This window comes from Chiroxiphia lanceolata, chromosome 3, assembly GCF_009829145.1.
Source record: "Chiroxiphia lanceolata isolate bChiLan1 chromosome 3, bChiLan1.pri, whole genome shotgun sequence".
NCBI lineage: Eukaryota > Metazoa > Chordata > Aves > Passeriformes > Pipridae > Chiroxiphia > Chiroxiphia lanceolata.
In genome coordinates, this window is record NC_045639.1 from 39,850,871 (window position 1) to 39,876,995 (window position 26,125).

At 40.0% G+C, this 26,125-nt stretch overlaps 1 protein-coding gene across 6 annotated transcripts in view; it reads left to right on the forward strand.

The window, feature by feature from the left end:
- The first annotated feature begins 361 nt into the window (after positions 1 to 361).
- The window catches only part of LYST (lysosomal trafficking regulator), an 87,283-nt gene continuing 61,519 nt past the window's right edge, over positions 362 to 26,125 (forward strand). For 3 of the 6 annotated variants that reach the window (XM_032682404.1, XM_032682407.1, XM_032682409.1), the window contains exons 1-3: positions 8,108 to 8,273; positions 24,036 to 24,120; positions 24,884 to 25,082. In XM_032682404.1, the coding sequence (XP_032538295.1) occupies positions 24,891 to 25,082 (192 nt within the window). In that variant the 5' untranslated portion in view covers positions 8,108 to 8,273; positions 24,036 to 24,120; positions 24,884 to 24,890. Of the gene's footprint in view, positions 437 to 8,106; positions 8,274 to 21,992; positions 22,079 to 24,035; positions 24,121 to 24,883; positions 25,083 to 26,125 lie in introns of those variants that run through there. The other 3 variants (XM_032682405.1, XM_032682406.1, XM_032682408.1) reach the window with 3 other exon arrangements.

Genomic DNA, 26,125 nt, shown 5'->3' on the forward strand with positions numbered 1-26,125 from the left:
TAGCCTCTTGCACCACTTAGCATAATCTTTTTAGCTGTCTGCACTGTTCACTCATCCTCCTGCACCATTGACAGTAAAAGCCTGAAGGAATCCTTTTTCTTTCCTCCCTTTCCTTTATTTTTTTTCTGTAGCAGCACTGCAGACAACTCAAAGAAAAACAAACCGAAGCAGCTTTTGAATTCCATACCTCTGCAGGGCAGGCTGCTTGTGTAGAGCTGAAAGGGAGCCGGAGCATACCAGCAAGGAAGCTGCGATTTCATCCAGCAGTCTGACAGAAACTCTGAGGTTTCACTGCAGCAGTTTGTGCAGATGCAGCAGCATCTCTCTGACTGAGTCCATGTCAAATGCTAGCGGATGAGTTCCCAGGAGGAGGATGCCCATGTAATTCCATGTCACTGCACTTTTGCTTTTTAGTTGCAACTCTCTGAGGAAACAGGTATGCTCTACAGGTTTTTAAGCAGTTTTTATTCCTTATGATGATGTCTAATTTCTAAGGGAAGGGTAAGCTGTATGGAAATGGGGAAGATCGATGTGAAAAAGGAAGGTCCCCAAGGAGGGTCATTCCTCATCATGGAGTGGTGGTAGTCAGGTTTCTTGTGCAAGGAGGTGCAGGAAAATCAGCCTGAGCAGAGGTGGCTGGGGCATTTGCCTGGGGTGCAGGTTAGCAAGGAGGTCTCTCGTGAGGTCTGGCATGAGGACTCAGGATGGCTAGCTTCTAAGTCACACATGTTTTGACATTTCTCTGGGGACTGATATTTGTGATTTGGTATCTGTGCATCAGCTTGTGTGCCAGGTCAGCAGGCAGGGGAGAACCACTGACCAGGTGGAGCAGAAGGTTTAAGATGGTGCGTGCTGAGTTGGTGAAACACTAAAGATTATATTAAATTCATTTGCACCTGTGTGACTCTGGGGTGACTTCGCTGAAAGCGGTAGAGTAATGCTGACAAAACTGTGAACAGGATTTTGCCTTATGCTGTGAAAAAGAGAAGATTTGGCAGAGGGCCTGGATGGGTGCTGGGAGCTAGTCTCTGAATGTATAAATGCATTTGTTTCTAAAAAAGTCTGTGCCAGTTGCTGGATAGATGTCTGAAGCCCTACAAGCATGCATCACCCTTCATAGGAAACAAAGAGGCTGTTGCACTTCAGACAGCCTCCCCGCTGAATTATTCAATGCAACTAAATAACTACAGAGCTCAAATGAGTTACATAAAATTGCAAAAGTGGCTCACTCCCTTACCTTGAATCGGTAGCATTTTCTCTTTCTGAATGCTACATCATAGTGTCAAATCCATGGTTTGGAGCAATGCTCAAGATACTTGGAGAAAGAACAGAACAGAAACATAGTAAGAGGAGCATGGAAGGGACCTGACATAATACTGTCAGAAAGGTTCAGGCTGTTGCTGGTTGTGGGAAAATGACAGTGTCTGAAATAGAGCATGCTTTGTGCCCCGTTGTGTCTTTGGAGCTAGAGCCTGCCCAGAAATCCTAATCTTGAGGCAGAAAAGCAGAAAAGCACAAAGGCTGAGTGTTATTACAGTGACTACTTCATGTGCTGGGTTTATTCCAAAGCAGGCGATGGAAACCCTGCGTACCATCCCTGCTGGCTTTCTTGCACCCTTTTGCTTGCCCAGCGTCATCATTCTTCTTGTCAGATTCCCCCACTGTGCCAGAGCTGAAGCTGGTATACGTACCAACAGGGAAACAAACATCTCAAGTATCCGGAGCTGCTGGGCTGGGGGGAGCAGTTTGTCCTCATTAAAGCAGCTCTAAGGAAACATCCTGTTTGCAATGATGACATGAGTTCTCGTAAACACTGTAACTGGTGGGGAACAGACACTGAGCCAGCCCCTCACCTTCCCCTGACATCGCACCTGTACCTCCTGAATGGAGGGAGAAAGCAGCTATGAGTGCTCCCAGCACCAGAGGGGTATTTGAAAGCATCCCTGTGATTGTTTTCTGCTTTACCAGCAGTAAGAAGCACCTTGAATGCTGCTTAGCATTCCATTCGTGAAGGTGAGTTACTGCTTCTGGAGATGGAGTTACCCCATGCTCTAATCAGGGGGAAAGAAAAAAAAAAGAAAAAAAAGAAAGTTGTTTTTGAATATGGAACATTGGAACATTTGTCTTTACTGAATTACCTTTCCTTTTTCAGCAAGGAAAATTCACTGAGAAATTAACCACTAGACTGGAAAAAAATTATTAAATTGCTGGTCAGAAATCACAGGCAGAAATGCAATGAGTCTTATGCAGGGGCAGAAATGTTTCAAACAGGTTTATTTGCTGTTATATAATGCTAATACATTTGTAAACATCATAGTCAGTTTGCCAGAAAATGATTATGTGTGCCTCATAATTTATTCATTGTCTTGTGATTAACAACTTTGTGTGGATGATCTGTCTTATCTATTTTCCTTAAAAAACCAACCAAACAAAAAGCCACCTGATCAACCTAGAGTGATTTTTTTTTTTGTGAAAGACAAAGTTTTGCTGCTGAATCTTTCTAATGCTCCACTGACTATAATGAAGCTCATGAAATTTAAAAAGGCACAGCCTTAAAAAAAAAATTACAGATATTGAATTTTTACAAATTGGTAGAAAATATACTATGTAATGTAGTTAGCAGGTGCATGAACATATGTGATATAATGAGGAAAAATTGATATGAATTTTGTAGAAAAAAATATCTCATGGCTCTGTGAAATTTCTGGGGAGGAGGGAGAAGAGGATAGTCCTCAGTGAAGTCTTAGAAATCTGTCCCTGGAGTTGTGTTGTTTGACATCAAAGTTATCTGGAAAAAGAAGCACAGTTTGAGGTGAGAGAGTTTCCTGATGGCAAGTTACTCTAGGCAGCAAAAATGAAAGTCAGATGGAAACTAAAAGATTCCAAGCTGTGAGTTATTGGGTTAAAATGGCAGAAAAAAACCCAATGTTGATAACAACAAAGGAAAGTACCTGCAGTCAAAACAATCCTAACTACATGCAGAGAGAGAAGTGTTGAAGAGAGAAGTCCTATCACTTGGGCAGAAGTCCCTGAGTTATGACACACAGTTTTATAAAGTTGTCAACTCAGTATTCAGTGGTAGAGAAGGAAAGGGAATATAGCATTATGAATTATTAAGGAAAAAAATAGAGAGGAAAACATATGTATAATATGCAGGAAATTCATGACAAACTCACATCTTGAGTATTGTCTGCAGCTCTAATTCTCTCATAGTACAAAGAACAAGAAAAAGGTTCAAAGAAGGGCAAGAAAGTTGAACAAATGGTACAGAACAAATTATTAAATAGTCTGTAACTCTTCAAAATGGAACAAAAGAAGCAGATGGGAGATTTGACAAAGAGTCTTGAAACCATGAGCAATACTTTTTTGCAGTGGATTAGGAAGATAAGGAGTTCTAGTATTTTCACATGGGTTGTAGATCCGGCTAAAGACAACAATAGACCTAATAAGGACATGGGAAAACTGCAGCCTGGCATGCTTTTATTGAGATTTCATCTCAGTTTCACCTCTTGAACTGACTCAGCTCAAGAGCATATCCTTTGCTTGACTATTTACTACAGAACAGGCATGAGCCTTCAGACATTGTTACAGACACATAACAATGTGTAACTGTAAGAGACCATGATCTGGTGTAATTCATACATTCACTACACAAGCTGTGAGAAGGTGCAAATTAAAGCTCAAAGTCCTGTATACATGTTTTTAAGCCATTTGCGTTTCTCATTAGTCTTGTGTCATTCTTTGTAGTGGGAATTATTTCTACATAAATCAAGTTTTCTTACATTATTCAAACTAACTGCACTAAATGCAATTTAATTCTAGTTCAACATACATTGCAACTAGTGATTTATCTGAGCTGTTTTTGAGTAAGCTTTAAACTTGATGAATTCCATCTAAATCGAAAAGCCAAGGCTGATCAAAGTAGACTCACTGATTCAAAACTAATAATGCAAGAAATTTACTTCTTTCATCTAGATTAGACATTGGACAAATTTAGGGGTCATACAGTGTGTTTCCACCTGGCTATCTGGCTACCTGCTCTTCTGTTCTGGAAATGGGACCTAGAACCATCAGTAAATACATCCTCATGTCAGTGTGTGCTGACCAGGAATTACAGCAATGAAAAATCAAGCATCACTGGAAATCAAGCCCTGCTTGCAGCAGGAAAACTTAAAGAAGGATTACAAACAACTAGGAAAGGCTTCCCACAACTTCTGTGCTTTAAGCTCCTTTTGGAAGCATTTAATTCCCCCTTTGCTTTCTAACTACTGCATGAAGTTTTTTTTCTCTCTGTTTATCCTATACCACTGTATTCAAACATGAAGAATGAAAACACGAAGAGTGTCCAGCCTGGATTTTTCATCCTTGAGTTTATTCATCAGCTATCTCCTCAACATTGATCTGGAAGTAAGTAGATACTCACAGACTGTTTCTCCTCAAGATATAGGTAGACCCACACTTAGACAAGTATGGGTTTTTTAAATTAATGCCTCAGACCATTCTATGATTCCATAAGTGAAAACTATTTTTCTATTTTATGTACTCTTTAAGATTTTTTTAAAGTAGCATAGGGAAAAAAGAAGTAATGTTCTTCCTTGGGAAAACAGACCATTATTCATTCCCCGCCAAAAGTCTGCTCATCTCAGCTGACAAAAGATACCCTTTCCACAAAGGTCTCTGATTTAAGATCCTGGATTCAAGACAGCTCACTCATTAGATTTATTACTCCACAGTTTTAAATATTATTTTTATTATACCACTAAAACATAGGTAAATTTTCCTAGACAAGTAAATACTCATTGGAAAGGAGAGAAAATGAGACTGTAGAAATGACTCACAAAATCTAGGCCTTACGTTGCCTTTGTAATGCTTTCAGATGAAACTTTATTGATGAGACTAGATGGAGCCTTATGAAAAATGTGCAGTGGGTACTTAAGAAGTTCCAGGAACAGACAGTCGCTCATTGACCGCTAAAATTTTGGGACTATTGATCTCAATCCACTCTCTGCGAACATTAATACCACACACTGAAGAATCTGAGTACCAATGTGACCTGTGCAGGTCTAGTTGCTGTGGGCTCGTTCTATTGTCCAGGAGAACAGTAGGAAAATACCACTTTTATTCTTGTTTCTTGCTTGTTTTCCATCTTATTATCTTCTCCATGTATGCAAAAGAGAGAGAATTGCAGCAGAAATTCGGGAAGAATTCTGCTTAATAACTGTATAGATTTCAAGTGAGATTCAGATACTGTTTGTAGGATAGTGGGAGTTATCAGTGAGCCAGTGATGATGCAAAGAACCAGACTTGACTGAAAGTTACTGTGGCTTGAACTGGTGTCATTCTACTAACTTTCATGGACTGCTGCAAATTTACATTGACATACATGAATTCAGAATGCTTAGTACTTTACTGAAAAACTCTGATTTAAAACAACAACAGGCATGATGTCATATCTGTAGCAGGAGCTTTAATCACTGTAATTAAAAAGCATCTGCATAAGCTGAAAGACAGGTTGCACTTTGAAGCATTCAAGTGAGAACAACATTATAATTCTGATAAAATCTTTAATTGCACCTACTTATCTTTCTCAACAATATTTTTAGTCCAAACAGTTCATAATCATTTTTTAGTGCACCCATGGTAACTGCTTCAGTGCACTTCAACTTAGGCCATGGCTAATTTCCCCCATGAAGATTTTAGTAAACACCTTGTAAAAATTCACTCTGGTGTTTGTATGTGGTGGCTGATTCTTATCTGAAAGCTCCTATTTTCAGTAAAACTTACATTATCAATCTGAAATGCTCCTATTCTTTGCACTTTGAAAGCTAATATTCCAAGGGTGAGTTGATGTACTGCTAGTCATTGACTTAATTTTCATTGCTGCTGTTACAGTTCTGCTGTACAACCACACAAGGCAATGTACTGGCTGCTGAGTTTCACTGGTCTCCTTGAGAAAACCATAAATAATGTGTAAATGTCAAGCAAGGTGTTTGCTTTGCCCTACATCTGCTACTGAGGAAAACTGGGCAGGCAGCAGCTGAGGTACCAGCAAAGAGCCTTGGAGGTATTGGCAGGCAGAAGTTTCATGGGAGGGGCCAGTAGAAACCTCTGTTTTCAGGCCACTGTCAGCAGTGAGGAGGGACACACGCGTGCAGTCATCCTACGGCAATTGTAAGATCTGAAAGAAGGATAAAATAGTGTTATCTCTTTTTTTTCAGTAAACAGGAAGCCCTTGTTCAGAGGTAGAAGAGACTTCTCTTTCTTCTTGGTGCAGGAAGTAGAGTGGATTCATGTGTTATTAGGGGGTTTGCTTCAGGGCAACAACTGCCTGAGCTCGGGATTGGGAATCTTGGCTCACTTTCCTCTCCAGCAGCTGAAGTGCCAGATGGGATGGACTGGACCAAATCCTACCATGTTCTCCAGGAGTTTAAAATAAACTGGCTTAAAAGTAGGATTTAGTCTGCCTGAATTAGCAACTAACTGGCATCTAAACTCCAGGGCATTGAATGAACCAGTTTTCCCTAAGTCCCTAAAGTTCTCTGTGGCCAATGAAGAGGTCTGGGTGCCCTTGAAGGCCACTTGTCTCTCTGAGCTGAGATCTGGCCTTCTCAAGGGTGGGCACCTAAGTGGGGGCACAGGGTGCCAGTGGGGCTCCCATGCCTGTAGCTCTGTGGCTGTGCTGTGTAACCTTGTTTGGCAGCAAAGCAGTGTGTCAGGCTCCTTGCCCTTCCTGGTTTTACTGCAATACCAGTGGCACTTGCCTAGGGCTGTTTTTTTCAAGGGATTTAAGCCATTTTTGAGTGCAGAAATGTTGCCTAGGTGCTTAATTTCTGGAGAAAGACACTCTCTTGGGGTCTGCACAAACTGGTCCTTGCAGGGAAGTTGCTCTCTTGGCTTGGACTAGAGGTCCATTTAACCCAGTACCCATCTGATGAGGACAGGTCAATAAGATGAGGACCAGCGTGAACAACAGCCAAAAGCAGGTGACAAGGGAAAAAATAAGAAATGTAACCATAAATAAATTCCATGGGAAAGACCACAAGAAGCAGGGTGTACAAGCAGATCAAAGTTTGTATTTGCAAGACTTAACTGCTGTTACATCGTGTGTATCTAAACTGACTTTGGCAGGTGGGTCCTGGGATCCTGCTGTTTAAAGCATTCCCAAGATCTGACTCTGCCCATCCGTGTAATCCTTGCAGGCAGCCTGGCTTAAGTTTTACAAAGCCAATATGCCACTGAGGTAGCCAGCAGGCCCTGGGATGATAACTGAAATGCAATCACAGTCCTCATCAGAAAAAGTAGCAGAGGTCAAGGAGTAGGAAGCCAATGCACCAGGGAAAGGTGTAAGGATGTGAGAGGGTTACACTTGCGCACCCTCCATATGTACATTTTTCTGATTTCAAGAATCAGAATGGTTATGCCAAACCAAGGCATGTATGAGTATAGGAAACATGTGCTTGTTAACATCACCAGAAACATTGCTGCCACTTTCAGAAGACTAGTAAGTGCCCTGGCCAAGCAAGGTGAATTCCTGGAGCAGGCAAGAGCAGGGACATGGAGTCAAGCTACACTATTGATTTATTTGTGACTGTGAACCATCTCTGACAGGGAGTTGATCGAGCAGCTTTCAGGGCAATCCTTTCTTCTGGGCAATCCTGCAAAGCGCCAAAGCCCAGCTCTGCAGCCGTAAACTTGCTCCTAGAATTTACTCTAAGCAAACGCCAAAGCAGAACGCAAACCCCCCGGAGCCCTTCGTCCTGCAACCAGCGAGGCAACGCAGCACAGCGAGGGCAGCGGCTGGCAGCAGCCTGGCAGCGCCAGGCGCCAGCGGGCGAGATGGGAACAGATACGTGACACGCATGTTAAGAGCGTTTCTGATGCTGCCATTAAAGCCGGGGAGGGGGTGGCTGTGGCGATCTGAGCCGGCTGAGCCCTTAGATGGGGACCACCCTCCCGCTCCGTTCCCCAGCAGGAACTGCAGCCCGGATCTGCCCATGTGGCACCCGCCGGGCGCTGTCACGGCGGGGCCACGAGAGCACAGGGAGCCGCCACCCCCGGGCTCGCCGCAGCGCTGCCAGGAGCGCCCTTCCAGGGGGAACGGGGCGGGAACGGAGGCGCGGGGTGGGGCGGGCACTGTGTTGCCGGAGCGACGGGGGCGGGCGGCTCGGCGGGGCCGGGCAGGAACCTCCCGCCATGGGCTGCCGGGACGGTGACAGCGGAATAAGAGCGGAGCGGGCGACCGGGAGCGCCGGCTCCGGCGAGGCGAGCAGCGGGTAAGGCCGGGGCGGGCAGTGCCAGCGCGGGGGGGCTGGGAGGGAGCTCGGCGGGCACAGGCCCTGCTGCGGGTTTCACGGGGCCGAGGCCGGCGCCGGGAGCCGCGGGGCCAGGCGGGCTGTCAGCGGCGGCTGCCGCTCGGTCGGCTGGAGGTGCCGCTGGCGGCCCGGAGCAGCCCGGCGGCGGCGCCGCGGTGGGCGGAAGCAGCGGGAGCCGCGGAGGCGCAGGCGGGGCCCGGCCCGCCCCGGGGCTCCCCGGCAGCGTCGGCCGCCGGCGGCGGGAGGGGCGGTGCGGGCGCGGGGCCCGCGTGTTTCCTAGGGCGGGCGCCGGGAGCTCGGCGGCCCGGAGCGGTCCTTGCGCACGGGAGGCCTCGGCTGTCGCCGAAAGGCGACATTTAATATCCCGTGTGCGTATCCAGGCGGTGCGTGCTCTCTCTCCTCCGTCCCCTCCCGTGTTACCGGGATGCTGCGCGGGTGACCGAGCACTGGAACAGGTTGCCCAGAGAGGTTGTGGAGTCTCCCTCACTGGTGATAGTCAAGAACCGTCTGGACGCAATCCTGTGCCGTGTGCTCTCGGATGACCCTGCCTGGGCAGGGAGGTTGGACCAGATGACCCGCGGTGGTCCCTTCCAGCCTGACCGAGCCTGCTGTTCCCTGTGCTCTGCCTCACGGCGGGATGCGCTGGGCCAGGGGTTGGCGCAAAGCGGGAGCACAAAGCCGTCGCTGTTAGCGAGGCGTGTGTTGCAGACGGGAGATAAACCACTGAAGAAAAGCAAATGTGGGCTGTTCACGGAAATGCGATAACGCTGGCGGACGTGGAATATACATCAGTCGTAGCTCTTCAGCGCCTGAGCTGCCCTTTTTAAAAAAAAAAAAAATCCATTAGAATGGGTGGACAGAGGAGCGATGGCAACTCTTCTAGATATTCTTTGAGCGTGGGGAGAGTGTGTGAAGATGCTTCCCCGGGGGAAAAACAAAAATCTGAGAACTGGACATTACGTGGTATCCCCAAAGGAACTGAAGAGCTGCCTTTTACTTACCTCTGCAGTGAGGGAGATGGCAGGGAAAGGAGGTGCATTAATGGCAGTGAGAATAAACCTTCTCGTAGGAGAGAAAGCAGAGCAATTGAAGAAATTCAGAGAATCAGGTGGCTGCATGTGGTGGCCTAGGAGTTGGAAAAGCATCTAATGAGACAGGCTGAAGAAGAAAATCTGGATGGGAGACTTTTTTTTTTTTCTTTGTAGTGCCACGTGAATCAGTAAGACTTTAATATAAGGATCTACAGAAACCTGGAGTAAGTGATGCATGCTTGTGTCACTAACAGAATTGTAATGTTGCTGACAAGGTGGTAGGACAACCATCTGTTTTAGTCATGTGTATCATAATCTTATGCTAGGTAGCAGAAAACATATGTCTGGAACACTTAACTCTTCCTGAAGGAAGGGTCTCAGTTTGCTTGCTTGGACAGGAGACCATATCTGCATGGAGCTTTTATCATAATGGAGCTACAGCGTGGTAAGGACTCAGGAAAATATTTTTGAATCTCCTTTTTTCCTTTATTGTAGCTTACAGACCAGTAGTGAAGAGGAGAAAGTATCTTCTTGGGTGCTTTAGGAAATATGTGGTTTAGTGGCTCTGAGAGTTACTGGTGGATGTTTAAAATAAAGTAAATGAAAAATGAGATTGTTTTCGTATAGTCATAGGTGAGGGAAAAAAACCCACATCTTTTTCTAGGGTATTTTACTGTTCTTTGTCATTGTACTTTGGACAGAGAATCTTGCAAGTTAAAGGGATATGGTTTTCAATGCTTTACTTCTAAACCCAGAGGTAATAGTAAATGAGACGTCAGGAAGTCAGTTGTCACTTAGTTTGTAAGACTGTACACAGATTTCTTAAGAGGAGCTTTTTCGGATGTCGATCCCTTCCTGCCTTCCCTCTCTCTTTCCCCTGTGAATTTCTTTAACCATACTCAAAGACAACTTTCCACTAAAAATATTTAATTGATTGTAAAAAGCTTTTTTGTTAGGTTAGTAACCATTTAATTAAGATTCTTTTTTAATGCTTCTTTTGCTTCCTCCTTTCTCTTAGTCTCTGTTAGGTTTTTCATATGTCACCATATCAGTTGCTAGTGCGGTTTAAGACTGTGAGCACTTTGAACAATAGCATAGAATCTGTTGGAAAGTCAGACAATAGGTAAAAACTGGAAAAGGAAACTGTATTCTTAACACTTACTGAAAGTAAGTTGCTGTTCTCATATAGTTACAGTTAAACTCAAAGTGTGTAAGCAAATACTGTGATTCTGTGAACAACCGCTTCAGGAAGCTATCAGTTTTGTGTTTCTACTGTCAGTGATTTCTGTAATAGACCATGCTACTTCCTTATTAATATAAAATTGTACACCCTTCAGCTTGTCATCTAATTTCCTTAGTATTTGCAGAATTTTGCCATTGTTATGGTAGTCTCTTTTCAATTAAGTTAGCGTTGCCCATAGAGAAAATCTGAGGCAAAACTAATTTTGATACTTTTCTTTTGAGGGCAGACGGGAGCAGAGGGAATGCAGGGTGAAATGATTATTTTGTAAGAGGATTCAGCCGCACCAGGAAGTGCTCGCTGTCCAGAACACGCCTGCTTGTCCTCTGCGAGTGGATTTCAGTTCTTTGCACTGAACAGCTGTCATTGACAAGACCACATTAATACTAATTTTATTCCTTTTTGAGTTGTCAGACTCTGTGGGCTTCCTTAGTTAAGAACTGTAGTAGCTGTTGCCTGAGATGTCTCTACTTCATCTTTTTTGTTATGTTTGTTGGAAAATTGGATTATAATGTTAGAAAAGGATTGTAATATGCAGTGGAGAGAGGGCTTTATGTATATGCTTGGGATTACTTTGACTCCTTGCTTACTTTTCCAGTTCAGAGTAGTTGTGACAATGTCAGTCACTTTGGCAAATTATTGCTTGATGAAGGTTCATGGGCCTTTACATAGCATCAAGTAGTTGAGCTGGTGTCATCACCGCTATTGGTTCCTGTGATAGCACTGATCTGGTTATGGTATACCTGGGACAAGATCAGGTACAAAAGACCTGTGGTTCTTTTCTGTTCTGTCACCTGGACTGATTTGTCTGAGCTGGCTAAGCTGATCGAGCAGCTTGTAACTGCTGAAGGGGGAAATCTCCCTCCTGCAGCCTTCCCTTTACTGATATTGACAAGTACCTGACCCCTCAATGTGGCAATTTAACAACAACAACAAAAAAATCCAGCTGAAAGAAATAGTTTTCTGCAAACCTGGGGAGATGAGTTGCATCAAGAAGGAAATGGATGAATACAGTGCTGGAGAAAGAGGAAGGGAAGAGTTGCTGTGGAGGAACAGAAACACCTTCTTGCTAGTCATGAGTTGTCAGGTGGGCTGAGCTGTCGTGGGGGGGGGTGGGGGGGTGGGACTGTGTGTTCAGGGACTTTGAAATCAGTCCATGGTGAAGTCTTGCTTCCAGATAGAGCACTCTGTACTGAAGTGATACTGGCATGTGTGATGATGGGAAAGGAGAAAAAGATGCAGTGTGCACTTGGGAGGCTTTTCTTGATATGTTAGCTCTTTGATTCCTGTTTGTAACCTGGGGTCTGATTAGAATCCCATTTTTCTTGGAAGTCAGGTTTTTTGTGTACTATTTGAATAGAATAGAAGCATGAGTCTTGCTAGTGTGATTTTTAGGGAACTATGCTGTGCACTCTGTGAAGATACAACTTAAATCTGATGCTGAGTGAGAGTAGGACAGAAAAAACCTACAAAATTTATTAGCTTACATATGTTGAAGGGATAGGTATGTAATGCTGTGATCAATGTAGTGAAGTCCTAGAGTAGTGCTATATCTTGGCAACTGTAAGTGCTGAAAATTCTGTTTTATCTTTGTTTTGGATATTTCCCTGAAGTTCCACTAGCTTTTTTTCAGTCACCATTGCACATTTAATCTTAGTTCATTTTCTGTAGCTCATGTATTTTGTGGTTTTGGTGTATTACAGGAGAGCAGGGCTTCCACTCTTCTGTTTCTCTGTCTTATTTTTTAGTCCTCTTCTCCCCCACAGGTAACTCTGTACTGCCTGCTCTTGGTGTGGGTGGGATTTTGCAGCAGCCAAGCAGTGGGAAGCAGTGAAAGGGTTGTATTGTACACTCCTGAGCTTGTGTAGTTCACTGTAGGCATCTGGGGCATGCCCTGTGACACTTTATATGGGGTTGAGCCATGTGGTGCTGAGGCTCTTACTTAAATTGTGAAAGAGCTTTCCTCTGCTTCCTGGATAATTTAAGAGGTGGGAAGTGGAAGGCAAATCGTGAATGGTGGTTTGTGAAAGATGGTGGAAGACTAGTGGCCGTTAGGCTGTGTCTGTCAGATACTTGCTCAACCACTCTGACAATCTCAGCTAATCCTCATGTTTATACATTCTTTGCCCTCTTTTCCTACACAGAGAAAGTTGAGCTCATTGGCTTCAGTTAAAAACATCACCATACTTGATGGAAAAGTATGGGAGTATGAAGTGTGAGGTGGGATGAGGGAGTTCCTGGTTCTTTAGACTTTTGACAGTAGAGAAAGTCTTCATTTTCCCTAGAGAAAATTGGAAAGGTGAAATATGAGAGGGAATTACTGTTAGGTAGTGCCCAAAATAAGGCTTCATTGAGAGCATTAAAACTGATGTTAACTTTATGCAGTTTTGTTTCAGCAAACGCTTGACTTCATCTATTTCTCTTTAGTATTGTGGGGGTATTTACAAAGGATTTTTGTTCTTTTGGGGAATAAATGACAAAACACATCTAACAAGATTGGTTAATTTTGGTAAACAACTGATTTGGGTAGGCTTTAGTGTATTAACTAAACTGTTTTTGTTGCTCGTTCCTCATCTTTATCTGAAGGGATGAATAGTTCTCAATGTCTTAATTCTGGAAAAATGTGAATTAGTAAGGAAAATATTTAAGACTTAGTGCAGCATTCCTGATAGTTCATAATTCTGTTGCAGGAGCTGATAAAAATCCAGAAATATATTTTTGTTATAAAATTTCAAGAGTTGAACTCTATCCAGTTTTGATTCAGTAGTTCAGACACTAAAATAGTCTTAAAATTAACCAAAAAAGTGCTAGTCTTTGACCTTCTTGTTCTTTCTGTTGGAAGGCAAGAGAGTTTAATGATCTTAACTTCCAAGAATTGAGAACAAACATTCTTATGACTTGCCGTAGAGAAAACAAAACAAAAGCCTTAAAGTGTAAAACTTTGTGTACATTGTCCTTGTACTACTTGCATCTTGCAGTGATATGGGGAGAGTTGAGTCTCTGAGGAGTGCGTAGTTTCATTTTTGATTTGTATGTTTCAGTTAGGAAAAGATCAAAGGTAAGCGAATTGTCTTTATGTGTCTGGATATATAGATGAAATACTGTGTATCTGTGTCTTTTCAGCTGCTGAAGGTGCTCCTCATTAATCTAGAACTATTTTCAGAAGCCTAAATTACTTCAGTTACAAAGTCAACTTGATTATTGGAGTCCTGCTAAATTCTTAGCATTTGCAGTGAAAATTATCACATGATGTTTGGTTACTGAAAATACTGCTTGGTTACGTATGTAGCCTTCATCTGGCACACTTCATGCATCTCCCCAGCTATCTCTCAACAGTGTAAAAAACAAAAAAAAAAAGTCTTTTTTTTTTTTTTTTGTATGTGTGATAGACATTTATAGTCTGGGGACTTGAAGTGGACTTTTTTTTTTTCATTATGGATAGATTTAGAGTTTTTTTCCAGTGATTCAGCATTTTGTTAAATGTTTGTGGGTAAAGAGTTTTAGGTATACTGGGAAACTTCATACTGCTAGTCATTATTATGTGTAATTAAGTGTAATTATCAATTACAGTTTTTCTGTTGGAGTCTATACTGCTTGACTAATTTGGAGTGTTGTTTAAACTTTTAAAATAAATTAAAAATCTGACTGTTCCTTTTTTTCATTTGCACTGGAGAAAAGCTACCTAAAGTGAGATGTTATGTGAGTCATTTTGCCTAAAGTTATCTTCATTTTTGACTGGGTCTTCTTGAGACCAGTTCAGTGCAAGAGGGGCATCTGGAATAAATACCTTCTTACTGTAAAGCCTGGAGGAAGTATGAGGTCTGCTTCCCTAAAACCACCAAAGCTGTTTGCACATTGTAAAGAAGCTGGCATACTGAGTTTAACAGGAATAACAGTGTATTAAACTTTCAGATAATTAGGTAATTTTTTTTATTACCACTTTTAGAATTGCTACCTCCTATTTTGTCTGCATCTGATTACTAATAGAAAATGCCAACTTCACTGACCAGTTTTAAAGACTCAGAAGCAGAATTTGTCTTCTGCCCATTAATGACCTCTTTTTTTCAAAACTCTGATCATTGACCTTCCTCTCTGACTTAATCTCTTGTAGTGGGTACTTTAGACACAATGCCAAAATTTATCTTAAGCACTTTACTTTCTAGTTTTAATCCTTTACTAAGCTTTCAGTTTAGAGCAGCCTTTACTCATTCATATCCCTTCCTCAAGATACTGCTCAAATTTTTTTCTCTTATTTCTCTGAGTATTGGTGTAATCAAAGTGTGTAATCTTAAAAATTACAAAAAGTTTTGTATGGTCCTCCAGGTTGTGATTTGAGTGGTACATTTGTTGTTTAAGATAATCTCCAGGTTGATACTAAGCGGTCTGCTTAATTGTAGTATGATCACAAAGACAGTGTTTTTCCCAGTTGTCTCAGAGACCACACTATCTGCTGATCTGCTGTACTTCGGATTATTGTAGGAGGGTATTCACAAAGTCTACCTGGTCATGCAGGGCTGGTCTGTGTAGGCTCTCTGCTGGAGAGAACTTCTGACTTACCTGCTGTAGCAGACTGCTGCTTTCATTTTGCTCTGTTCAGTCTGTGGAGTTCAGTCTTGGTATTTAGATTTAGTCATTACTGTGCAACGTGACTGTCAAGGCAGTAAGTATAAAACCTAAAGTGTGGAAGAAGGTATTTGTATATATGTATATTACATACGTACATACACTGTATGTATGTAATACATATAGAGTATTAACTGTATGTATTTTAATTTGGGGAAGAACTTGTTACCATTCTGAGAAGTGTTCAGAACAAGGCTCACTGGCGAGCAATGCCTTTTCAGCCTTTTCACTGCTAAATGTTTTATAGATTATATTCATCCTTCGTTTTTCTTTAGGAAGAACTTACTGGTCTTTCCATTCTGCCTTGTGCTGGAATATTTGTCAATTCCTTCCTTTAGTACCATGTGTTTGCACAGGTGTTGGCTTCTGACTCTTCAGATAAGATCTGAAACAGATCCTAGCCTTCAGCTCTGCTAACACAGTTTGTCTCTAGCATTTTCATGGTATTAATAGCAGCATGAATATTCTTCAGGATGTTTTAGCTGGTCTGCATAATAGCAAGCATATTTGTTTCTGACACAGTTAATGTTGTAATGATTATCTTTGAAGGCCTCCAGCTTTCCCCATGCCTCTTGTAAGGAATGCTTATTTTCTGTGCCTGCATAGAGTGGTCTGAAATAAGAAAATTTTAAATGAACTGGAATGGATTTAATTTAGCTAACTATGTTGTAGTTATTGACTTTGGATAGTACAAGACCATAAGCTTATCATAAACTTGACTATAGCATGTGTACAGGGTTAATGCATTGCTTGAGTGTAGGTGATTGTTTGAGAGCCAGTCTTTCATTGGTGTTGTACTTTTTATCTTGTTAGATGAATCATCTCATTTTTTACTTGATTTCAGGCTTGACAAGAATGTATTCACAGATGTTTCGTATTGTTTGACTAAATAAAATTCCATGTTAAGTTGAGAAGCTGTCCCAAAGCACTTGTGTAGCTAGCCTGCAGGATTCTTTGCCATTAACCATCTCAGGGATATTTCATCCAGACTCAAAAGGAAGAAATTGTTGATAATCTGCTAACTTGTAAAGGGAATATTGATCTTCATAGCTCAAGGCAGAACCTGAGAACCTGCTGAATTTTAGCAAGAAAAACTTTCCTAGCGTTGATCACTTAATCTCTGGTGCTTTCTTAGCACGCAATCGGTATTGCCTTGCTCTGTTCCATTCCAATAGATTGCATTGGTCATTACTGCAGCAAACAATTCTTTAAGCTTTGCACTTAAGACTCCTAAAAATCTTAACCTAATTCATATTTTTATCAAAAGAAGGCCATATATGTCAAGTAGGTATTTATATGTGAAAAACCTGGGATGACATAAAACTAAAATATTTAAATGCACTATTTTTCTGCCAGCAGATTTTCCCTTCTTCTTTCTTACTTCATTGTACATGTAGTCAAAGATTTTGACAGTGTATTGTATGAGTAGACAGCTGGCATTTAATTCTATTCCCCAAGCTAACGGTACTTTCCAAAAAGTAAACATTAAGCATGAATAAGGTTTGCTGGTGCTATCTGTATAAAGTTCAACAAATTCACTTTTTAAGCATCCTGAAATTACAGCAACATAATAAACTCTACTTGTAAAAGCCTTGTTATGAGTTAAACAGGTAATAGAAATTAGTTTGTTTTCATAAGCAGGCTTTAAAATGATGGAAAAAATCATGATATGAATACTTCACAATCAAGAAGGACAAGAAGTTGTAGTTTAAGTTAAATGTTGATTAAATGCTATTTGTGTTTCATTGCTTTGAATATTTCAGTAGCTTATGGTGCACCAAAAGCTGCATCAAAAGTCACTGAAGTGACTTTATTGAAACAGTCACTGAATTGACTTCATTGAAACATTCCTAAAAATTACTTTCCTGACAAATTGAACCAATTCATTATATTAAGTAAAGTTGCTATGCAGAATTATGTCAGGGATTTCATATAAGACATGGAAAGCTGTTGTCCATCCATGTTCCAGAATACAGTATGTTGTGGATATGGTGCGAGTGAGGACAGCTAAGTCAGGAGGCACTAGGATGAGAGGGGGATATTTAGGCTTCTGAATCCCTAAAGCTTGCTAGGCTTGGATTATAAAGTAGTTTGGCCTCTATGATACTGTAGTACAGACTCTGCTATATATTCTCTCTCCCTGAATTGTGAGGCCCTGGTAGGCTGGGGCTGTTGCTGAAATCCTAAGTTTTGCCTGTAGCTTCATCATGATGGGTGTCAGAAATAGAATATTTGTTATAATAATAATGATTATGGTTTTCACCTTTAGAATTACAGCCCTCTAAAATGTCATACAAACTGTATGTTCCACATTATTTTGTAGATCTCTAGTCCATTCCTTATGGGTGGTAAAGTCTGCAGATAGTATGTGTGTGAGCTGCCTTCCTCTTGAGGCACTCAGATCCTGTATCTCTTTGCTCTTTTCTTGCCAGGTTCTCCCTTCTGGGTTTGGCAGTCCCTATTTGATTGACCTTTTCAATACAGTTTATTATATTTTAATGTTCTTGCCTTGGTTTCCAGTCACCTGTGTGCTGCTACAAGTTAGAACCATTGTATAATTAGTTGTAGGTAATAAGTTAGAAGCTTGCTGTTTTGAGTTTATAGTCACCCTTGCAGGACAAGCTTGTGCATTTCAGGGCCATTAGTTTTTCATTCAAGGGGCTAGATCCACAGAATAATGAAATGACAGTATACAGTAGAAACACTGGGAATGTAAATCAAAGTTTATTTAATGAAAGTCATGTCCTAAGATGAATTTTGGAAATGATTGAACAGAAAAAAATGAGTTGTGGTGTTTTTTTTTTTTTTCTTGTATGTAACAAGAATAACGTGTACATGTTAATCTGAGATACCTTTGAGTGATGCTTCTGTCATTCAGAGCTGGTTTTACCAATAGTTATGCTAGAGAAGTGAGATTCCAGAAATAGTCATGTGGGCAGATCAGACTTAAACAGAGGTCAGAATATATCACTGGAAGCTGATTAAACTCTAACAAATACATTATAAGTTACCTTTGAAAGAATACACTGACCAGATTTTGGAAGTGTAGTCTGCAACAAACTGTGTCCAAAAAAGTTACCTGTCAAAAAAGCCTGAGACCTGAAAATCCATGGGAAATGATAATTTGAGAGTAAGGAAGGGTTTGTTTTTTTTCTTTTTTCTTCTCACTGTGTGTTACACCACAGATCTGGGTCTTGATCCAGAAAGATGACAACTCTGAAACTGTTTCTGAGAAGGTGACCTGCCTGTACCTGCTATAATGCCACTTTGCCACTAAGTGCCTGTAGCCTTGGGTGTATTTGCTAATTAAAGGTTTGCTGACTTGATTTTATATCTATATCTATCTATATATGATAGGTATTTTGGGAAGCACCTTGTTCCTTTTATTTGGCCAAACCTGGCATATTATTTGTCTGATCTTATCTGTTTTTTTTTCCTTGGTGTTCCTATTCTACATCAGGAATGACTAGTTTAGCCATCCAGGTCACAGTGTTCCTAACTGTACACAATATGAAAATGAGTATTTCTTTAACGAGTGGGTTTTTCAGTATGCACAGATAATTCCTTTGTCTTTTTTATTCCAGTGTAAGATAAGATATAATGCTTTCACATCCACTTAGAGGTAGAAATTTTCTAATTCTCAGGTTGTGTAAGCACTGAACTTTATGGATTATGTTTTAATACCAATGGAGCAGAACATAAGTAGACCATATACTTATAGAAGGCTTAAGATACTTGCAGGAGCGGGACTCTCAAACTTCAGGTGTTGCAAGACAAACATCCCATTGAGGTGAGATTGGAGTTAATACATAAAAGTGGCTTCAGTAAGATAATGCAGACATAAACACACTTGTATATACTGAAGCATCATTGCTCTGAAGATCTCAATGTACTTTTCAGTGTTCATTAAAATAATACTTGTCTACTGTCTTGTGAAGTTGACACACTTCCCTGGTTAGTTAAAAGGACATTGCATGTGTTATGTATCCAAACATACCAAGCATTTTTGGCTTTCATTTTTTTCTTTATTCTGGGTAAAGAGACTCTGACTTGTTTGGAAATAATATTTATCTAGTGCGTTACACAGAAGGCTAAAAGCTGCTTACTGAACCCCTTGATGAAAGGATTTGGTACCAGTAGAACTGCGCCAAGAAAATTGATAAGTATCTGCAGTCTTACAATAAATTCTGTATGTTAAGAGGTTGTTTTTCATGTGCAGTGTCATGGCTGGAGAAACACTGCTTTAGTATGTTTTACTAGGTTTACTGCTTCTGTAACTCCAAATAGTTAATAAATAATAGCAGAGGACAGAGCAGAAAGTGGTGGAAAATATTAAGTAGGAGATCTGCAGAGCTGGAGTGTTGTCTGTTTTCAGAAACTTGAAGTGTCTTGTTTTTGCTCTTGTTTGCATATGTCTGACTATCTGAATTGCTGGATGGTTAGTAAATGTTCCCTGTGTTTTGTAAGCTATGCTTTTGGCTGATTGCCTTGCATCAGTAAAGCAAGGCATCAAAGCATCTCAAGCTTTGAGATGCTCTGCTTGAATTGCAGGTTCCTGTTTTCTTTAGGTCTTGTGCATTGCTCCTGCTGTGTAACCTGTTTTGGCAATATCAGCTGGGTATTTGTTTCCAGCTTGTGTAAAGCTTTGAATCATATCAAAAGAACAGAGAAGGAAGAATGCTGATTTTGGTGATTTTGAGCCTTTACTTGCATTTTTCCACCAAGTATAGACCTCAAGGGAACACTGTGGCTCCCATCTTGTTCTAGGCCATACATATTTCTCTATTGCACTCTCTCAGGCTCTACTTTCTTTTCCTCCCTAGTTTGCACAGAGGATTTAATCGTTAGTCATATTGTTAACAAATTTCTTTAAACAGACAATCAAAACTGATGTCTGTTACTAACAAGATAAACTTAGTTTCTGCAATAAACCTGACAATCTGTGCTACAATTGCAGAAGGTGGAGTGTCTTAGTGTTAATAACAACATGCTGGTGCTCTTTGTTATGCATGTGTCCTCCTCTTAGGGAAGCTTGAGCTTAAATTGAAAGTTTAACCCCAAAGTTAATCTGATTAAATAATGGTTGATATAATTATATTAATGTTAAAATCCTTGAAGAGGTAACAAGAATGTTCTCCAGAGCATAAATATTAAGTACAAGGTACGGGGCTGGGACAAGTATTTGCTAAATGAAATAAATACTGTGTGAAATAAATGTAGTGTTTGTTGGCCAGTGGTGACTTGTATTCCCATATACTTTTTTCTATGCAACAAGTGAAAGGATTTTGAACTGGAGGCCAGAAAGAACTTGATTGTACCTTATCTTATAGAAACTGAAGGAGTTTTTTAAGTGTTAATTTTATTACCTACTAAAAATGCAACTTCATTACAGTCTGTACTTAAAAGGACTTGTAGCTGTGCCAAGCCTGGCCAATGTTTCTCTCTTACCTGAAACAGAAAACTAGGTCGGGTAAATAAATTACCACTTTGTGTAGCTATATGTTCTCCACTTCTCTTTACATCATCTGTAAAACAGCTTCTTGTAATTTTATTTTTCTTATGAAACTGGCTATCACTCCTTTAGTGCAGTAAGATATTCCTTTAACCTGGTAGACAAGACTGCTTTATTGAAGATAACATAGTGACTTACGGGAAATTAAAACTTGCATGCAGCTTTTGTGTGGTGTGCATGCCTTCTTAGGTACATTTTCACCTTGTTTTAGTTGGACAGTCAAGCCTGACACTGCAGCTGTATGAACAGTGCTCAGTAGCATGCCTATTTTAGACTCATGTAACTATTAATGAGCAATTTGAAGATACTTATTGATATCTACTTCACAAAAAATAGAGGTGGTTTAAGAAGTTGCTTTTTTTGCTAAGACTATGAAATTAATATTAAAGACAAACTTAAAAGAAAAAAGTTGTGGAGAAGTAGGTTTATTAGAGCACTAGTTAGGGCTGTTTATCAGCTGGAGACCATGAAATGCTTTGCCTTTCCTTTAGTCCCGCTGCAGCTGTTGGACGACAATTACTGAAAGTAATAAACTAGCATCGTGGGATTTTGACTTCATTTGCCTTAGTACTGTACTTTATTACCATGTTGCTGTAACAAATTAGTGCTTTCTACTTTTTGTCGTATTACTGGTTATTCCAAGCCTTTCTGGAAAATGCATTGCTGAAAACATAATCAAGGAAAGGCCTAGTTCACTTTTATATACGGAGAATTAATTCTGACCCTAAGCTTTTGTTGTATTTTCTTCTTTCCACAAATTGTACTGACATTAGAGATAATACCATCTAATCATTAGCACTGTATAAATTTACTATATAATTGATTCAGTATTCAAGATTGCTAAATTAGTCTTAAAATTAAGTTCTTTTGAAGCCCACTGAAGTAAGTACAAGGCAGCCTTACACTTTAAGATGCTCAGTTGATGAGCAACTTCATTAAAATGGAAAGAAGTTCAGAGAAAATACAAGTTTCAGGTGCAGGAAATTGATTTCTACCACAACCGCAAACAGAAAATAACTCCTTTGAGAGTTGGTACAGGAAGGGGCCAGAGGGCAGATGTGATACAGGTTGAGTTATGAGGATGATGGAAGGATAGGCATGAAGAGGGCAGATTATAGGAGATTGTCAGATCATTCATGGCTGTTTTGATTTGTGGGGTTTTTTTCCTTTTATAAATAAATACTATGTAGTGGAGGTGATTTTTATGAAATATGATAATAAACTTCTAGTGAGTGAAATGGAATTTAAGAATGTGATATTTTGGGTTTTTTTAGGGCTGGCTATGTAAAGCCCTGGCACACAGTGTATTCCAGAACTATAACACTGTAAACATCCCATTGGAACTGTACACAGCATTCTAGTAGGTTTCTTTCTGCTCTCATATGGCTTAGTTCGTATGCAATATTTAGGTTTTGGGACTTTTCCCTTGTTAAAGTAGCATCTCTGAAGTTTAAAGTACAGGGGGTTGTGTAGCATCAGCTTCCATATTGCCAGGCACCATAGCAGTTAAAGAGGTGTCACTTGAAACAAAAGAAAAATGCTGCAGTAGAGTAGATCCTTCTTAAAACAAGTTGCCTGGCATACTGTCTTGGAGATGAAATTCTATGCTGTGTAGGGTGTAGGGTCAGCATATCACAATCTACAACAGAAGGGTGACCAGCAAGGTGACACCTTAGAGTGGGGTGGATTAAAAAAATAAAATCAAAAATCAAACCAACCAACCAGCCCCTCCCACCTCCACAGAGTGTGTACTATGCTACATCGTCAGCAGGGCAAGTTGTTCACTGAGTTCATCTTTAAAAATAATGTTCTTTAAGTGCTAAAATCACTTGTCAGGAAGCAAATACAAAAGGGAAGAAGGTTATCTGTCCATAGGCAGCTTTTTTTGGAAGCTTCTTAATTAATTCTGTTCTCTTTGTATCATTTTTTGTCTCTAGCTTCAAGGTGGGTTGAATAATGAGGTTATATCACAAACTGTTTCCAAAGACATCTTTGTGCTGTCAGTCTGTTTCAGAACTTAATTGCAGAAGAAGAAATAGGTACAACTGAGAACTAGCTAGCACTTGTTAGAACAAGTCCTTCTAAAAGAAGTCCTTCATTATCCAGCATGGTATTTCTTAACAATTTTTTTTCTGTACTGTAAAATGAGAGCATCTTAATTTAACACAGAATGGGTAAGGAATTATTGTGTTAAGAAGACATGCTTAATATCTTTGCATTAAAGGCAAAAAAATAGTACTTTGTCTTACTACTGACGTTGGGAGTCCACCCTTTTGATAGAATATGGTAATGTATGTTAAATCCATGTAATAATGCAAGCAATGCAGGAAACCTGGAGACTGAAGCTTCAACTGGAAGGACACTAAAACATGATGGACAGCATATTTCTACATCTTCTAGTAGATGTAGAAATATGCTTCTACTCTGGTGCAACTGCAGAACCACTAGCTGCTTAAACTATTTCAATAAATTTTGAATATTAGCTGAAACAATAAGTTGGGTTTTTTTTGTGAGGCTGTGGATGAAACATGTTTCCTAGCACTCAAAGGGAGGACTATTATTAGGAGCTTGCCTGGGGAACCTGTGGTGTTTGTCTTCTTAAGGAAGTGTTTCATGTAATTTAAAGTTGAAGTTTTTATTTACTTGCCATCTGAGAATACTAAAACTTTAGTCTTTTTTCTTCTTTTCCTGTCCCCATCTGTTTTGGTGGATATAATAAATGTCTTCTGAGCGCTTACCTAGAGACCTTTGTAGTTGAATGTTTTTGAGGCTTTTCTTGGTTACTACCCTTTGTATTCCTAATGATAAATTTCCAGTCGATAAATTTGCCATTGGTAATTTCCAATTTTTATTAACTACATCTTTCCCAGTGTTTAATGTAATAAAGATTGGTAATCTGTCAGGACAGACTAGAAGGACAGATTTAAAATGCATTTACATCACCACCTGACTTCATAATTCACTTTCTCCTATCACTTTCACCTAGAGCTGCAAGTTCTTAAAATATTATCTATGCATGTAGCAATCACTAATTCATACTCTTTCTAGAGGGAAACTATTTAAGCTTGCATACCTAGCTCATTTTATATTTTAAAACTAATGAATTTTATTATGTTAACTTCTCATATGCCCAATTATTTTCTCTATAATAGAATATCTGTTGTGCACAAGCATAAGCTAAAAGTGAAAACTAGAGATTTAAAGCTAAAAAAAAACCATCAAGAACTCTTCATAAGCTTCAAGTAACTATCATAAAATAAGTTTTTAAAAATGAAGTGCATATTAATCATGATATATTTCTCTGTTTTTAAAAACAGGTGAACCAAGAGTGATATTTCCAGAACATATTTGCTTTTTTTCCCAGATAGAAGATAAATGTGCTAAGCTGGCAGAGTGATTCTGGTAAGAATGTTTCTATTACTTCCACAATGGATGTTATTATATGTATAAGTGTTTGCAGTTTTGCTACTAAAAGGAACCTTCTATACCATTAGTGCGAATGAACTTGCTTTGGCTTCCAAGGTCTTATTTAGCATTCACTAAGTGGGGTTTATGTGGACTCACAGATCACAGAATATTCTGAGTTGGAAGGGACCCACATGGATCATGAAGTCCAACTCTTAAATGGATGGCCCATACAGGGATCAAACCCACAACCTTGGCATTACTAGCACCGTGCTCTAGCCAACTGAGCTAACCTTCCAAATATTAAATGACCTTGTTTCCATAGCTGATATCACTGATTCTTGTTTTGTTTTGCTTTCTTCAGTGATCCTCTGGAGTTTTATACAGCTGAGTCTTACATTTCTTGTCTTGTTTGATTTAAATGTTTCTCCATAGACTAGTGCTGACAAGAAGAGCTGGAACAAAGTCATTAGCTTTCATTTGTGCAGTGGGAGGGAATGCTCTGCCACAGGCTTTTACTTGATAGACTTATAAAGCCAGTGTTTGGGGTCATGGGCTGTTATCTAAAGTTTCACTGAAATAAATTCTTTAATTTCGTTCTTTCCATTCCCTTCCACCCTACATTGGTATATTGACTCCTCAGTTCTACAGACACTGTCTTTTTGAGGGAGTGAGATACAGGGAAGAAATGCTCCCTTCTTTCCCCATAAGGAATGTGTTTTCTGATGGAGTTAATTTCTGTACTTTCCTCTACTTACAGCTCAGACATGAGCAGTGCCAGTAACTCACTGGCTCGGGAATTCTTGTCTGATGTCAACAGACTGTGCAATGCAGTGGTACAGAGGACAGAAGCCAGGGAAGATGAAGAAGAGGAAACTCATATGGCAGCACTGGGACAATACTTAGTTCAAGGCCGTGGGTTTATTTTGCTTACCACTCTGAACTCAACAATTGATCAGGTAGTAGCTTTTCTTAACTGGTTATAATTTTTGTATTGAGCTTTGACTGTGTGGATTTGTCTGGCTTATGTTGTTCTTGGTGCTGGTTTTCTTTCCTTCTTATGGAAGAGTGCACGAGTTAATTGGAAAGACCATAAGTTCAAAAAGATATGTTGCAGTAGTATTCTGTCCTTCAGCAGGAACAGAAAAAGAAAAATTAGGTAATCATATACCTGTTTGCCGGCTGATAGTCAAATGTTTAGCAACCATCAAAAAGGCATGTGTAAAGCTCAAGTGCAGTAGCTGGGTAGAAAGAAGAAATAGATTATAAGTTTCAAGGAAAATGAGTGTTTATTACTGTAGTACAAACTGACAGTTTTTAATTTGAGAAGGTACTCCTGGTTTAAAACAGTAAAATAAAATTAAAATATACTCCTTTTCTTTATTTTGTTTTTTTGGGCCATGAGACATATTTTTTTCTTTAAGTAACTTGGTCTTGGACATAATATAAAGTGAATATATTGTAACTTCAGCTCAAAAGAGAAAGTATTTTAGAAGACGTGATCAGTTTATACTATTTTTTTATACAGAAAGTCTAGCACATGTCCCTGTAGCTGCAGATGTCCATTTCTTTGTTATCTTTCTCCTTTCCTTCCTCTTCAACACTGTGGGATAGATACTAAGCAATTGCTTGGCTGAGATGTGCTTTGAAACTGCAGATCCCAGTATTTAAACATAATGAACCAAGTGAATCCTTGTTGAGTTTATTCAGCCCTTTTCTTAAGTGGAGTCAGCTGTTATTGCTGGTCAAATTCATCTTGTATGTTTGATTTTCCTTCATGAGGTGACTTGTGCTAAGATTACAGTTTGATCTTCTGGTTTGGTTCTGGCTTTCAGTAGGTGCGTTGTCTAAACGGCAAATCCCCAAGACTACAGTTATACAGAACTGTGGGTTTTTAGATGTCACTTGAGTTCTACATAGTTGCTGTTAATAGATGCTTCAGGACCAGAGATGTTGGAAAAACAGCTGGCTTTCATGTAAGAAGGAATTGGGGGATTCCATG